The following is a 14,358-nucleotide window of genomic DNA, read 5'->3' on the forward strand; positions in this document are numbered from 1 at the left end:
TTTACACCTTGACCTCAGCTTAAACTTGTAGCTCCCTCCTTTATGTTTGCCGCTGTTTCAGCAATCAGAGGAAATCAAGAGGTTACTGGCAGTTCAGCCTTGATAAGAATCTTGAAATGGAGAAGTTCACGGAGGGGAAAGGTTACAGGGAGTTTAAAGAGAAGTGCAGTCAGTCATGGGGAGGATTAAATAAAAGGGAAGTCAGGGCTGAGGAACTGCGCTGCGCTTTCAGAAGTGCACTGCAGACAAAAAGCCGTCTGTTCACTCACTGAACTTCATATTCAAACCCAGTGCAAGGGAGGTTTAGCTTGAACTCGTCTTCACCTTCAGGAAGTCTCACGCTACAGGCTGTTTTTCTCAAGACAAGAAAATGATCACAAAATAGAAAACTTTCAGGACAGACAACACAAATTAAGGCTTTGCATTGACTGTACAACGAGGTCCATTTCAGGCTCTAAACAGAAGATGTGTGTTCCATTTTGTAAGGCACATCCTTGGGTATTCAGTGTACATCTGGTGACCTCTCTGTGTCCTCCCTCCTCTCAGTGTCTTTCCTGCCTTTGTTAAGACTCAGCACTGTAGTGAACAGCAGCCAACTACAGAAGCAGACGTTTTGGGGCAAATACAGGACATCCTCTCACTCTACTTTAGTCTTTGATTCACAAAAGACTTTGACTTTGATGTCCATCTTTAATTATACAATTCTTTATTGCGACGCCCAAGTCTGATATTGGGATATGTGTGATAACTTCCCTATTGGCTGCTTTATGTTAATATGTTCTGTAAAATTGACTGCTTACATGAAATAAAACTAGGCTGCACATGACCCTTGAACAAGAGAATATATATAATTGGTAAAAGGTATTGATTAATATAATTTAAAGAAATACAAACATGTTTTATGGTGGCAACTCAAAGACTAGAGCTTCCACCACATAACATCTTCTGATGTAAAATATTCTGAATGGCTAGAAAAAGAGGAACACATTCATACTAGGTCATGCATTTTAGTACTTTATTTTTGAGATATCAGTGCAAATGAACACCAAAAATGAAAACATAAAAAATGAAATAATGTTTCAGGTCTTCACATGAAAAAATGAAACATCTTTTTTTTTTTTTATATTTGCTGCTACAAATGTATTTCTTAGATGCACAATGCAGATCTATGATTGTACGTCAATCCCCCACTATAGCCCCGAGCTCTTTCACAGAGCTTTGTTAACCAGTAACAGAAAAGAAAAGAAAAAAAAAAAAAAAAAAAAAAAAAAAAATCACAAAAATATTCAATGCACGTTTATTTTTCACACATTTTTATCAACTTGCTCAACAGTCTGTGGTTATTTAGAGACTGTTCATATTCTAAACGAACCGCTCTCTGTGATAAAAAAAGACCTATTTTAAGACTTGACATTTTCCCCCATCACCAGTAGGGATACACAGGTAGTTCCCATGCGTCTGCATGCAACAGGCAGCAGTGAGGAGAGTCAGACATTATTACACAACACAGGGCAGGATAGATTATCATTTACCACATAGAGACACATGCAAAGAACAAACCAACCAAAAAAAAAAGAAAAAAAAAAAAAAGATGGGCATAGCATCCTCTGCCTTTGTATGTACACTTGTACGCATATAATTCATATTTACATATCAGGGCATTAAAAACTAGGGTAATATCTTTTCTTAAACATTACAAAATAGTCTTCTTTCATACTGAAAGTACTATTTACACAAATATATTTAACCGTTGTGAAAATGTATTAATAATCGAAGAGACATACTTCATCATAGGTATATGTATTAAAAAGATCACAAGACTAAATGGATAAAGCATTGTGTGAGAAGAACTGAAGAGAATACAGTACAATCAAAATAAGGAGCTAGATACCAGATATCCCTCAAGACACCAACATGTCTTGGTGATTGTTGGGGGGCAGGTACACATATCCAGCTGCTTTGAAAACAAAGATGTACCTGTGGTCTTCTCTTTATTATCATGCAATTCTTTTGACTTTTTATGAGTTACGAGACTGCCACAAAAATAAAAAAAAGATGTCCATAAACCACAACAGTTAAGAAATGATGAAAAAATAAAATCACAAACTGTCAAATTCCCAACAGATAACAATACTGACAATTCTTTTTATTACATGCCATTAAATTATTCTGAAAAGGACACAGAGAACTCAGCTTCGATAGTGCAAACTCCGGGTGAAATGAAAAGAAAAAGCCATGTGCTTCACATTCAAACGTTTTGTTTGCATGAAAAAAAAAAAAAAAAGAAGTGGCGTGGGTTTACCCAGGATGGTAAGATAAGTTTCTCAGACACTGCAGCCTTTTAACTGTTGCTCTAGAAACCTGTTTACACACAGTTGCTCAACTGTAAGCACCACACATGCTCTGTTGACCCATCTGCTCAGAAACTGCACAATCTGCAAACACATTACCCTGAATTTGCACCGTCGAATGTTGGCCTTAAAAGTTCAATTCAAATAAAAGCAAAACACAATGAGTTGTGACCATTCGAACCTCCGCTGATATATTCCCGCGCCATTGGTAATCAAACCATGGGAAAAGCAAGACAAAGCATTCATCATGTTGAGATCTTCACTGAAGCTACTGCAGTGTGAATATTGTTTTTGACCACCTCCTCTGAATGAATGCATCGTGTACATTGTTGTAATAGACTGCTGTGCCTGCTCTAGAGTGACTTTATTTGGAATCTTATCTAAAATTGATGGGACTCTGTTGGAAAATGTTCTGATGGAAAAAAAAAAAATAAATGTCCACTGAACTGAGCGCTAACATTTTTGGAGTCATCAATTATAAATGTTGCATGAAGTGTTCTCTCTAAATGTTTTAGGGCAGGCAACAAAGAGGGCATGGAACAGTGATATGTGTGCAATTAAGATATAAATAATAAGTGTAAAACAAGACCAAATTGTAAAGGAGGACTTCATGGCTGACAAAATCAAATATGAAGTGCTTGATAATCACTGTTGAGAAAGGTTAAATTTGAGTTGTGTAGATTTGGTTGTATCAATTAGACATTTTGCCAAAAAAGACCTGTTTTGTACCATTCCATGACCTCACTATTTAAAAATAGAGAAAGCAATGCAAGTACGCATTTGAAGTTGAACTTGCTCTATTCCACTAATAAAAAAAAAAAATGGACAATCATTTTTGCATTCTTTGTTTTTGTCTCATCAAACCAATTTGGCAAGTCATTAAAAAAAAAGAAAAAAAAAACAGAGTCAATGAATTTGATTTCCGTTTGTTGTTTTTCTGTAGTTGATACAACTTCTAGTCAGATGATTGGCTCAGCCCCTGGCTCTCATGGCTGTGCTTGTCGTTGTGGGTCGGTGATTGCGGAGTGGAGCGCAGACTGTGTTCATAGGCATGCATGTCACTGATTGGCTCTTCTTTCACTCTCACCACAGGCTGGGTCCCCTCCGCCTGATCCCTCACCTCCTTCCTCATCTGAATGCTGCCCTTCTGCAACATGTAATACAGGATGGGGTTGGAGCGTGAGAGCCGGGGAGAGTCCGGGTTTGAGTCACAACCCTCCTCCTCCTCATTCTCCTGACTACTCCACCGCACAGGGCTCTCAGGCTCCTGTTTGACAAGAGTAGGGGGGTCCCGTTTTTGAGTGACAGGCCATGGAGCCGGGTGGCGGCTCCAGGGGTTGCGGATAGGGCTGTCACCTGCAGGGGGGGTGGGCAGTGGTCTGAGATTACTCTGTAGCCCTGAGTTGAGGGGACCGTGAGGGTGCCAGCCAGGCAGGTGGAGGAAGCTGTGATTATGGGCAGGCTGACTGAGAATGCTGCCGTTGGCCTTGCCATTAGCCTGTAGGACAGAGGGACTGGGTGCCCCCCGGGGCTGCTGGGACAGCTCTTTCAGGCAGTTGTCAGAGAGCAGCAGCTGTTTGAGCACATTGAAGCCCCGGCTCTCTCTGGTGAGGGTTTCACTCGGTGGGCTCCTGGATGGAACCTCCTCTTCCTTCAGACTCCTCTGCTGTTCAGGCTCTTCCTGAACAACAGAAGAGGCAAAAATGTTTGTGTCACCAGTGTCCACTGCTCTTGGAGAGCTGGTGTTATTCAAACTGTCAGTCCGATCAGAGCAGAGGCGTCGCTTCTTAGGACTGGGGCTTGGATACTCTCTCTGTTCCTCTTTAACCTGTCTGGGCTGTGACTCAGTCTGCATAGCAGCACTGGTATAGTAGGTAGCAGTCTGTTGTTTAAGCAGCTGGCTGAGGAGGCCATATTTTGCTATGACCTCTGCAGGCCGTGGTTCTGTTTTTAAGTCCTGCTGTGAGTCTGAGAGGGGGCTACTCTTCTCATAGCCACTGTGTCTCTTTCTGCCAGTCAAGTCATCAGACATGGCAGAGGATGGTCCCACCCCCTCCATGATCTCCGTTTTTACCTTTACATCCAAAGGAGGCCCATTGGAGGTGTCACAGGCACCGGGGCTCTTCTCATAACACGCCCCTGGCACCTCCGCACTCCTCCTCCCACTGGGCCTCTCTTTGCGGCTGACTGTAGCAGCAGCCGAGCCTGTTCCTAGAAGGAGCTGCAGCACGGTGCGCCTCTCCAGAAGGTTCTCGATCTGTGATACAGGAGGAGAGGCTTCCTTCCGACTGAAAGGTGTGCCACTGCCTGAGGGTCTGTCGGAGAGTGGAGTGGTGGTGGTCCTGTGTAATGGAGCATTGAGCCTTTCCAACAGGGCAATAGGCCTGCTGGCATCAAGCTCCTGGCCCAGCCCTTTGCTGGAGGGGATGGGTGGGGAGGAAGAAGCTGTGCCACACTGAGCCAAATTCTGCAACAGTTTACTGGCACTGAAGGCAGGCTCTGAAGCTTTCTCAGCAGGGAAGGTTTTAGATTTACACAAGTCCAATGGGCTGGACTGGACGTGGGGGGACGGGTAGGAGTACGGGGATAGGGCACCGCTAGGGTCACGACTAAGTGAGTAGAGGGGCTGGGCTGGGGCTACAGGCCTATCTGTGGGGCTTTTTGTCCTGGTCTCCTCCCATGGCACCAGTCCCTTTGGTTGGCTTCGAGACATGGTGGCCATAGATATATCAAGTGGCAAATCCTGGTTACCTACGCTCTTATTGACCATCTCATTGTTTCTGCGATCGAGAAGAAGCTGCATTAGTGTGACCTTAGGGTGGGATTTTAGGTCTGGGCTCATTTCAGACTCCTTGTTCTTGGACAACTTTGATCCTTGACTTGGCTCTGGTTTCCACTTGTTTATTAAAGATTCTGTTAGTTTGTCCAGGGAGGAGGTAGAGATAGAGGAAGAGGAAGATGAAGAAATAGCACTGGAAACAGAGGAGACAATGGTAGAGGATGGAGAAAAGGTTGTGGTGGAAGGTTGAGCTGAGGCTTGAGGAGAGAATGCAACTGGGGTGGAGGAAAACACTGTGGTGGAAGAAGAGAGGGTAGAGGTGGAAGAGGAGAAGGAGGAGAAGGAGGAAGAGGGGGTGGTAGTTTTGGGCCCTGTGTCTTGTATGTTGGCCCGGTTTCTTATGGAGAGGTCAATGGGAGAGCAACTCGAGTAGGAGCTCTCTGCATCACTGCTGTCCTTGGTCATGCTCCTCTCCTGGGTGGAGCACTCGCTGTCCGATGTGACGGAGGAGGAGCCGCTCGGTGGCAGAATGCCACAGCTGTCCTCCAGGTGCCCATTCTTGGTCAGCTGCTTCTGGTTGTTGTGGTTGTTGAGTAGCAGGAGCAGCAGGCTGCTGCATGTCTGGGGGGGGCGGGTTGGACGGGAGTCAAAGCCTCGCTTCTCCCTCGGTGGTTGGCTGTGAGTGTGGCTTGCAGCATGTGGGGGAGTGGCTGGGGAGCTTTGGCTGTGGCCACGCAGCAAAGAGGGGCTCTGTGGACTCGACAGGGCTGTTCGAGAGAGTGTTGTTGTTATTGTGTTCGTTGCCGTCATTCCATTTTGGGTTGTTAAGGAGCTTAGGGTGTCTGGGGCTCCAGGCAGAGTCCCTCCCACACTAGGTGGCCTTTTGTCCTGGCCATGTTGCTGGTTTGCCATGGCAGCTAGTCTCTCGCTGGCAGATCTTCCAGAGAGCTGGGCTTTGAGAGCGTGCTCTCTGGAGTACTGCTGGAGATGGGCTTCACTGGACAGCAGCAGTGCCAGTTGACTGCAGGCCACGCTGGGCTTGGGTGAAGGTGCTGGACTAGAACGGATTTTCACCATGTTGGCCACCGCCTTCAGACGCTCCGCACAGGAAACTGACTCAGCAGTTGCTGGAGCAGAGGGGGGCGTGGCACTATGTGCTGACCGAGGTGATTCAGGGGGTCTGTCCTGATTGTGTCCCCGTCGACTGTAAGGTGTGTTGCTGTGATTTTGAAGTTTGCTCTTCCTCATTAGCCCCTTCAAGCGGCTTGAGGCTGTCCCATACACAGGAAGTGGGTCTTTGTCTGCAGGTGGTGCCTTGGATGGAGAGGAGCACTCACTGGGGGGCTTATTAGAGTGCTGAGACATTGCCACACTCTGAAGCCGTGAGCTGAATGACTGAAGCAGAGAAGCCAACAGGGTGCTCTCCCCAGCATGAGGAGATCCCTCTAGAGCTCCATTTTGCAGGCCTCCCCCCTGACCATTTAGTTCCATTGGGGGTGAACTCATCCGCTGGCTCCCTGGATCATTCCAGGCTCCAGAGCGCAGTAGGCGGGCCTTCTTCAGGTGCTGTGAAGAACCTAGTGTGGGCCCATTGGTTCCAGCCTTGGGAGCTGTGGGGCCATGGTTGGGCAGTTGGTAGGGCCCGCCCACCTTGTCACTCTGCTCCTGGTTGCTATGGGCAGCCTCAGATCTCCCGCTTGCCGTGGCCCCAGGCCCGGCCACCACTGGATGCATCAGTAAACCTTCCAGATAAGTTAGAACAGCTGAATCCTTGTGTGTCTCAGGGCCAGGCTCCTCCCCATGAGTCATGTTCAATACTAGGATCCCCTCGTATGGTTCAGCACGGCTACTGGGAAACAAATGTCCACTAGGTCATCTGGTTGACAGTGGCATGTACTTCCTAAATAACAAAAAGAAGGCAGGGAATTGCTCAGAGTGAGTCTGCTGGAGGCTGAAGGATGCACTGGCCGGATGTGATCCCTCTCCGTAGTGGACACAGTCAGCACTGTGATAAAACAGCAGCCATATTTGGAGGCGATCTGGGGCAGGTGGGCCTCCCAGGCATTGTTGTATGCCTTTAAACACCGTAGGATCCCAGAAGGCCCAGCTCCAGGCTTATGTGAGTAGCAAGCAAGGAGTCAGCGGGATTTCACCACAAAGATGTTGACACATTCCGTGGCTGTGGATGTTTGGGATGTCTGTCCTAAGGCCCGGCTGCGGCTCTGTCAGTGGCGCCTTTCAGCTTTGCAGATCTCACATGGGGGACCTATGGGAGGGAGAGAGAGAGAGAGAGAGAGAGAGAGAGAGAGAGAACAGAGGGAAGGGACGGTTGGGTGGAGGGAAAGAGGAGAAAAAGGAGAAACTGTGTGAGAAGCAGGGATTTGCAAAGCAGTATATCACATTCATTTCACCACCTTGTCTGCCATCTCTGTTACTTAGCAACATTTCAGATTGACTGCACACGGCTCCCTCTCCTCTCTGCACTCTCCCTTCACAGCCACCGAACAGACGACAAATGTAGATTAGGCCTGATTGGATCCAAATTGAAAATTCAAGACCACTACCTTGAAAACATTCAGGTCTTGAGCTGTAAGCCCCTCACAGCGATGTCTTTCAAAAGTGAAGGGCCCTGTGAGAGCTGTGAATAATTTCTTATGCAGCTTGTCATTTCAGTGGATTATCCCCCCTACCGCCTTCTGCTCCTTATGCACTTGAGCAGCATCTCACACCAAGCAAACCCTCAGTCTACACAGAGCAGGGGCCGCCCAACCCACTCACCCACGTGCATGAATACGCGCATGCAGATGTGCATACTGCCGACGCACATGCACAAATTGATAACCATTCTTGCGGCTACTCAGCAACACCTGGCCAGCTGTGAATCCTTTATCGAGCTTGGCTCTTTTGAGGCGGAATTGTTTTTAAATCAGAGCAAAACATGAACTGATCTGATGTGATGTGAGCTGTGTTTACTAGTACAGTACAAAGGCAGCAAGGATACAGCTAACAGACACGCTGTACTTGACAGTCGTGTGTATTTATTTTGTGTGTGTGTGTGTGTGTGGTGTATCAAGGGGTATGGCTGGCTTAAGGATCAGGTGCACCTGTCACACCACACCACTGTCAGGAGGGCAGCGCCAGTGACACCAGGGTGAGCATTGTGCCAGTTGCCATGACAGTGTCAGCGGTGCTGCCCTGGGAGACCTCTGCTCTGAACCCTGTCAGCGTGGTTTCCGTGGATACAGGACACCTCCGACAGTCCTGGCCACATCCCATAAAGGTTAATTAATACAGAGTTTCCACCTCGCCTCAGCTGCTGTTCGTGTCCTTTCCCCGACGCTGTCCTCACCTTTGGTGTCCGCTGAGTGGACCAACATAGAGGTCACACAACAGGACAGCAGCCCTTGATTATGACGAAAGGCCACGGCAACCCACGCAGCCACCAGTCTAAATACTTCACAGAGAGCAGTAGCAAGGGCCAAAAACAACAAGGCAGCAGGCTTCTAATCAGGTTGAAATCCACCCCCGTGGCCAAGGTCCACAGGTTGTCATGACAGTGAGGGCAACAAAGTGACACTTTTAATGACACCTTGAAAATGAGCTGGGATTAGAAACTGGATTTAAGTTCATCAGTGTGCAATTAAATCTGCGTAGCAGGTGGAAAACAATCAAGTCGGTCCACAGTTTGATGAGACTCTTCAGACTCCGCCTTATTGTATAGAATAGGAAAACTTAAATGAGATGGGCCCATCAGCGTCAATTACAGTTCAAGGCCATCTTTAAGCTGTTGACCTAAATCTGACAACAACAAAAGCCAACCTGGTCACACTGGGCCATCTGACGTCTGCTGTCATGCTAATCTTAGATGCTCAGGATTAGGGCTATTTTCCCGCCAGTGAGCTTAACGCAGTTATAATAGAATGGCCTGTAACACCACATCGATTAGCACAGTAAACATGTTTACCTTCAAAATAACTTGGAAAAGTAACTAAAATGCCATAATACAGCCCCTGTAGTTAGTGAGAGAAAGAATGGAAATGGAAAAGAAACGCTGACATGCTTTCAACATGGGAAATTCTGTTAATCTCTCTGCTGCTGGCAGTGACCCTTTGGAATTAAACATGACCTTGTCTATGTTTTTGCCCAAAGAAACTTTCAATACAGAGCAGACAAGGCAGCACCGGGACACTCTGATACTGCACTATATTAGTTTATATTCCTACGACAGAACTACTGCATTCACTGTCTCACATAAAGTATGGATTAGTCTGCAAAAAAAAGAAAAAAGAGGGGACATTCAGGCTCTTGAGAGACGTGTAATGACAGAAGCAGTGTCAAAAAGTCCTGCCACAGCAAGAGCAAGAAAAAATATGTTCTCCTAAGTGACAGAGGTCTGTTAACAAATAAATGACCTTAATATAGGGAGAGCTGTCCTCTGTACTGAACCCCTACAGCAAACAGCCCCCCCCCCCCTTCCCCTCTCAGAGTGTGTGATGTGTGCATTACTATTACATTATCTCCCCTGGTGTATACATTGAAAATGACCTTATACATCTGTTAACATGTCATCTCATAGGTGGTGGCACCCAAAATGCCTGACCTCCAACACCCACCACCCAGCCCCACCCCCTCCCCCACCATGGGACACCACAGCACCAATGAGCTGCTCTTCGGTTTCTGTGGTGATTATCCATTATCCTTGACAATGTCAGCCAATGACAGAGCAGGCACCACTCTAAAGTGATTTTTGCCCCTATAGTCAGCCACGTACGAGTGTGAGAGGGAGGGCAAGTGATGTGGAGGGGTGAGAGCTTCATCATCCTCTGAATGGTGGACTCTTCATCTCTCTCTCTCTCTATCTATGTTTCGCTCCTCGTATACTTAAAAAGACACCAGGAGCAGGAAAGGTCATTACACTCTCAGCCGGTTCCTAAGATACACAGATTTATCAGAAGGTCGACATAATAATGTGTCAATGTAGATGTCACGAATTAGATCTTAAATATGACCTTCATCTCCTCCACTGACCTCCACATTATAACCCCAACCCCCCCCCCCCCCCCCCCCCCCCCATACACACACACCACCCCCACCCAGTGACACTCAGTCATGAACACGCTGGTAATACAGCCTTTTTTGATCTTTAAAAAAGTGAGTTCCTAACTGACCTTCATTGTCAGGAATGGTAATCCATTTAAGCCATTTAAAATGTATGAGACCAAACAAAAGAATTAAAAAGGGGAAGAGCCAAAGGAGCGGCAGTTAAAGTCAAGGTCATTCATACCGCTAAGGCTTTTCCACTTGATGCAACAGCTGGTGTCCATGCAAAGCTCTGGGCGTTAATAAAAAGTGACAATGCTGCCCGAGTGGTGTGTATTACTAATGTCTGACACCAGCCTGGCAGATGTGTTCTCCCTGCATTTAAGGGGAGTCAAGGTTAAAGGAATTTAAAAGGAGAGGCGATGCCTAAACACTATTATATCATGTAATCTGCAGCCCAGCCCTGCTGCACATACTCAACGGGGTAGCTCACTTACACATGCCGTGTGACCGCTATTTGTAAATTCAATATGCCCTGACATGATTAAATAAGACAAAACATAAGCTACCTGACCAAATGCAGTTGTTCCAGGCCTTCCACCAGTGAACGGGTGCACCGGAGGAAAGTTGAATTAAAAGCTCTTGTTCACCTTGAGAGGGGTAAACAAGAGAATAACATGCTACCAAACAGCAGGAGAGCCAGAGCAAGAAAATGTTTTTGCAGATAAGTCAATCAGGACAGAATAACACTGAAATGCAATACACACACAGACACACACACACACACACACAATGAGAACTAGGGCACTCTGACCCACTTCTTAGGATGCACTGACCAAACAAGTCATGCATAGCACACGCACACACACACACACACACACACACACACACACACACACACACACACACACACACACACACACGCCCCCACACAGAAACCCATGGATGTACCCCACATAAAGGAAATGTAATATGTGATGAATGCTGAAAAGTCAGGCCTCTTGTGTTAAGTAGCACAGGCCATCCATTGAATGCGAGGAACACTGTGTGATGACTGACTGCTAACATTTCAGACTTGAACAAAATGGGACCGGAGTGCTTAAGTTCTTGGCCTGCATCTGGCCTTGGACGAGGAGTGCGGGGGCGGACTTTAACTTCATCTGCACTCATCAGTACAAAGAGTTCTTGGGGTTGAGAGAGAGCATAGAGGAATTCATGCACACTGATGAGTCATCTAAGCGGTTCAGAGCCCAGCTGACTGGAAGAGGATCCAGCCAAACTAGCTAGTACGGTGATGATATTGCTTGCACTGTATCACAGACCCAGATAGTCTCTCCCCTCACCTTTCATGCCCAGGCTTGCATGGATGTGCTTACAAAAATGTTTGTGTCCTTAGTAAATATTTGTGTGCCATTTGGAAGACCCACCCAAGGGCCATTTCCTGAGTGGCTGAGAATTAGTGCATCAATTAAACACACACACACATTCCTTGTTAATGAGCCGTGGCTGCCATCAATCTATACCTGATTCATTTCTATTGGGCTCCGAGGTAATCTTCTGCTTACATCGTCTGTCCAAAATGGTCCTCATTTCCCTCCCGAAACAACACACATTTTCCATTTGTAAACACTGGTGCTGGAAATAGGAACAGCTGATTGCCCCATGGCCAGCACGCCAAAAGGCAGAGCTAGGCTCTTGAAACAGACTGCAGTGGTGATGTCTGAGGGAAATGGGCCACTTTGCAATTGAGATCAAATGTCCCACTGTCAGGCTGCCCTGAAAGCTGGATAAAACCAGCTAAAAAACCTTGTCCTTTAATGAATCATTCCCATAATATCCTTGGCATCAGCCCTGAGAAGGCTATTGCCATGAGTCAGCAAGACGTCTGCCTTTATTGGGTTAAAAGAGTATTGCTTTTTTTCATTTTACTGTGAGTAATTTGGGATGGTTTGGAGTAATATGGTGTGTGACAGAGGTCTAAGTAACAGAAAAAGGAGAGGACATATCTCTGTTATCATTTTTGCCTTTCATAACGCTCCCAATGACCTACTTTCTAGTTTTTAAATCATTCTAATGCTTGCTCTGAGTGAGGCTGGAGAATGATGTTACAGGGTACAATGGATTGTGAAGGGACATTCCATTAGAATTATCAAAATCACAACTTGGATTTTCTTTCTCCGTTTTACCTTAGTAGGAATACAGTCTTAGTTAAAGTCAAAGTTCAAAGTTACACAATTAAAGGAATCTCTTAAATCAATTAGATACATTTAACCCAATAAAGTATAAAACAATTATGTGCAACCTTTTCTCTGAAAATCTCTCAAGCAGCACCAATCCAGCTGGCAGGGCAGAGCTGAGTACATGCCAATGAACAGGAGACTTCAATAAGATTAGTCCTACACCTGGCTCTGGTGTCCGACCCAGCGCTCACAGAGCAATAGCTGGTGCAACCAACAAAAACAGCTTCGATCTAAACATTCCTGACAGTCTCAGACCCAGAGAATTAGCATCCAGGTTAATAATCAAAATCACCTTTAAATACAAGTTTGTGACTTGGCAGTCAGGTGAGGGTGGCACAAACAAATCCATACATCTGTAAGATGAACAGATAACCTAGTTTATTATCCAACTAGGCTTAAACATAATAAAGGACATGCTGCTGCAACAAGCTGCAGATGGCACAAACATCAAGACGGACAGAAGTACACTGACAAATAATAACTGTGAACTGTAACTGTGGGAAGGGTTAAGTACATAGAAAAGAAAGAAAGAACTAGAACATGCTAACAATACCTCTACATAATGTAAAGGGATAGCACCGATAAAACAACAAACCCAGAGGACCTTGTACCACCTCGCGCCCTGTTGTTACACAACCTGGAGAAGACCAAAGTGTAAGCTTTAGACAGGCAAAGCCAGCTATTTAAGTTAATGTTAAAAGCCTCTTATGATTCCTTTTCAAGCAAGACAAAGGGCAAAACATATTTTAATCAGTTATTGAGCATGGTTAACACTAGTCAATTAAACTGGAGATTATAATGGATATTTTTTATTTATTTATTTTTTTAAATTAGCTGTTCTCAAAGTTCCACTGGGCCAAAATAAGACAAATTTAGTTATGATTATAGATTGTTATTAGCTGATAGAAAATGCTGGTATGGACATCATGACTACATAGTCCATATCTTTATTATATGAGACACTTATTGATTACCATTTACATGAGGTAACAGGACAACAAGATGACGATATGCACGGGCATGGAAATGGCAACAAGGGTGAAGGACAATGATGACAAAGTGGTGAACCATGTTACACTACAGTTGAGACATTACTTCCTCCGTTCAAAACATGAACCAACACTTGACTGAAGCAGTGTGTGTGTGTGTGTGTGTGTGTGTGTGTGTGTGTGTGTGTGTGTGTGTGTGTGTGTGTGTGTACTCAACTAATCGTAATACAGTGTGTAATCTGCAGAGGAAGGAAAAAGGAGAGTAACTGTGAAGTTATTGCAAACAGACTCAGGAAACACATCTATCTGCTCTGATTTACCAGAAATATAAAGCTTTACATCCACCATAAAAATTTTAAGACACACTGCCTCTCCTTTGAAACATTTTACTGCACATCAGTGAGAGTACGAGTTGACTCTAGTGCTGACTACTGCAGAGTTCAAATGTAACCAGAAGTCCCAAAACACTGCGATATAGTACAACAGAATTAGACAGTAAAAAAAAAAACTTCATTTCAAAGTGGCATCACTATCTTTATAACATGTTACAGAAGGTTCCTGGTTAATCGCTTGTCAACAAGATAATTGAATAACTGACCCCAGAGATGACTTAGGAAGGTGACCTCACAGTGTACCGTCTTTATCATATTGTTTCCAACAATTGCTTTGGACACACTGACTTAGATCTGAAATATGTATATAACACATAATAAGATAAAAGACCGTTTTCTATAAAGGTTAAATACAGCAGGACGTTAAGGTCTTCAGGCGCTAAAGGTCTTTTTCTTGATGTGCACCAACATCATTATGTTCCCCAAATGAACCAGAGAAAAATCCACATCCCGTAGACACCAAGGCAAAAGACACTTTATTCAGCATGACCTCCATCTCATAATTAAGCCTTCCCTTTAATAGTAAGTCTAACACACAGTGGGCACACAGCACTACTTGCTAACTGC

The 14,358-nt window shown here is 45.3% G+C and overlaps 1 protein-coding gene across 1 annotated transcript in view; it reads right to left on the reverse strand.

Moving 5' to 3' along the window:
* Positions 1 to 1,001: 1,001 nt before the first annotated feature.
* Positions 1,002 to 14,358, reverse strand: part of nrip1b (nuclear receptor interacting protein 1b) — a 36,540-nt gene continuing 23,183 nt past the window's right edge. The window contains exon 2 of the mRNA XM_056397260.1: positions 1,002 to 7,396. Within this exon, the coding sequence (XP_056253235.1) occupies positions 3,307 to 6,939 (3,633 nt within the window). The 5' untranslated portion in view covers positions 6,940 to 7,396 and the 3' untranslated portion in view covers positions 1,002 to 3,306. The remainder of the gene's footprint in view (positions 7,397 to 14,358) is intronic.

The sequence above is a fragment of the Seriola aureovittata genome, chromosome 15 (assembly GCF_021018895.1).
Source record: "Seriola aureovittata isolate HTS-2021-v1 ecotype China chromosome 15, ASM2101889v1, whole genome shotgun sequence".
NCBI lineage: Eukaryota > Metazoa > Chordata > Actinopteri > Carangiformes > Carangidae > Seriola > Seriola aureovittata.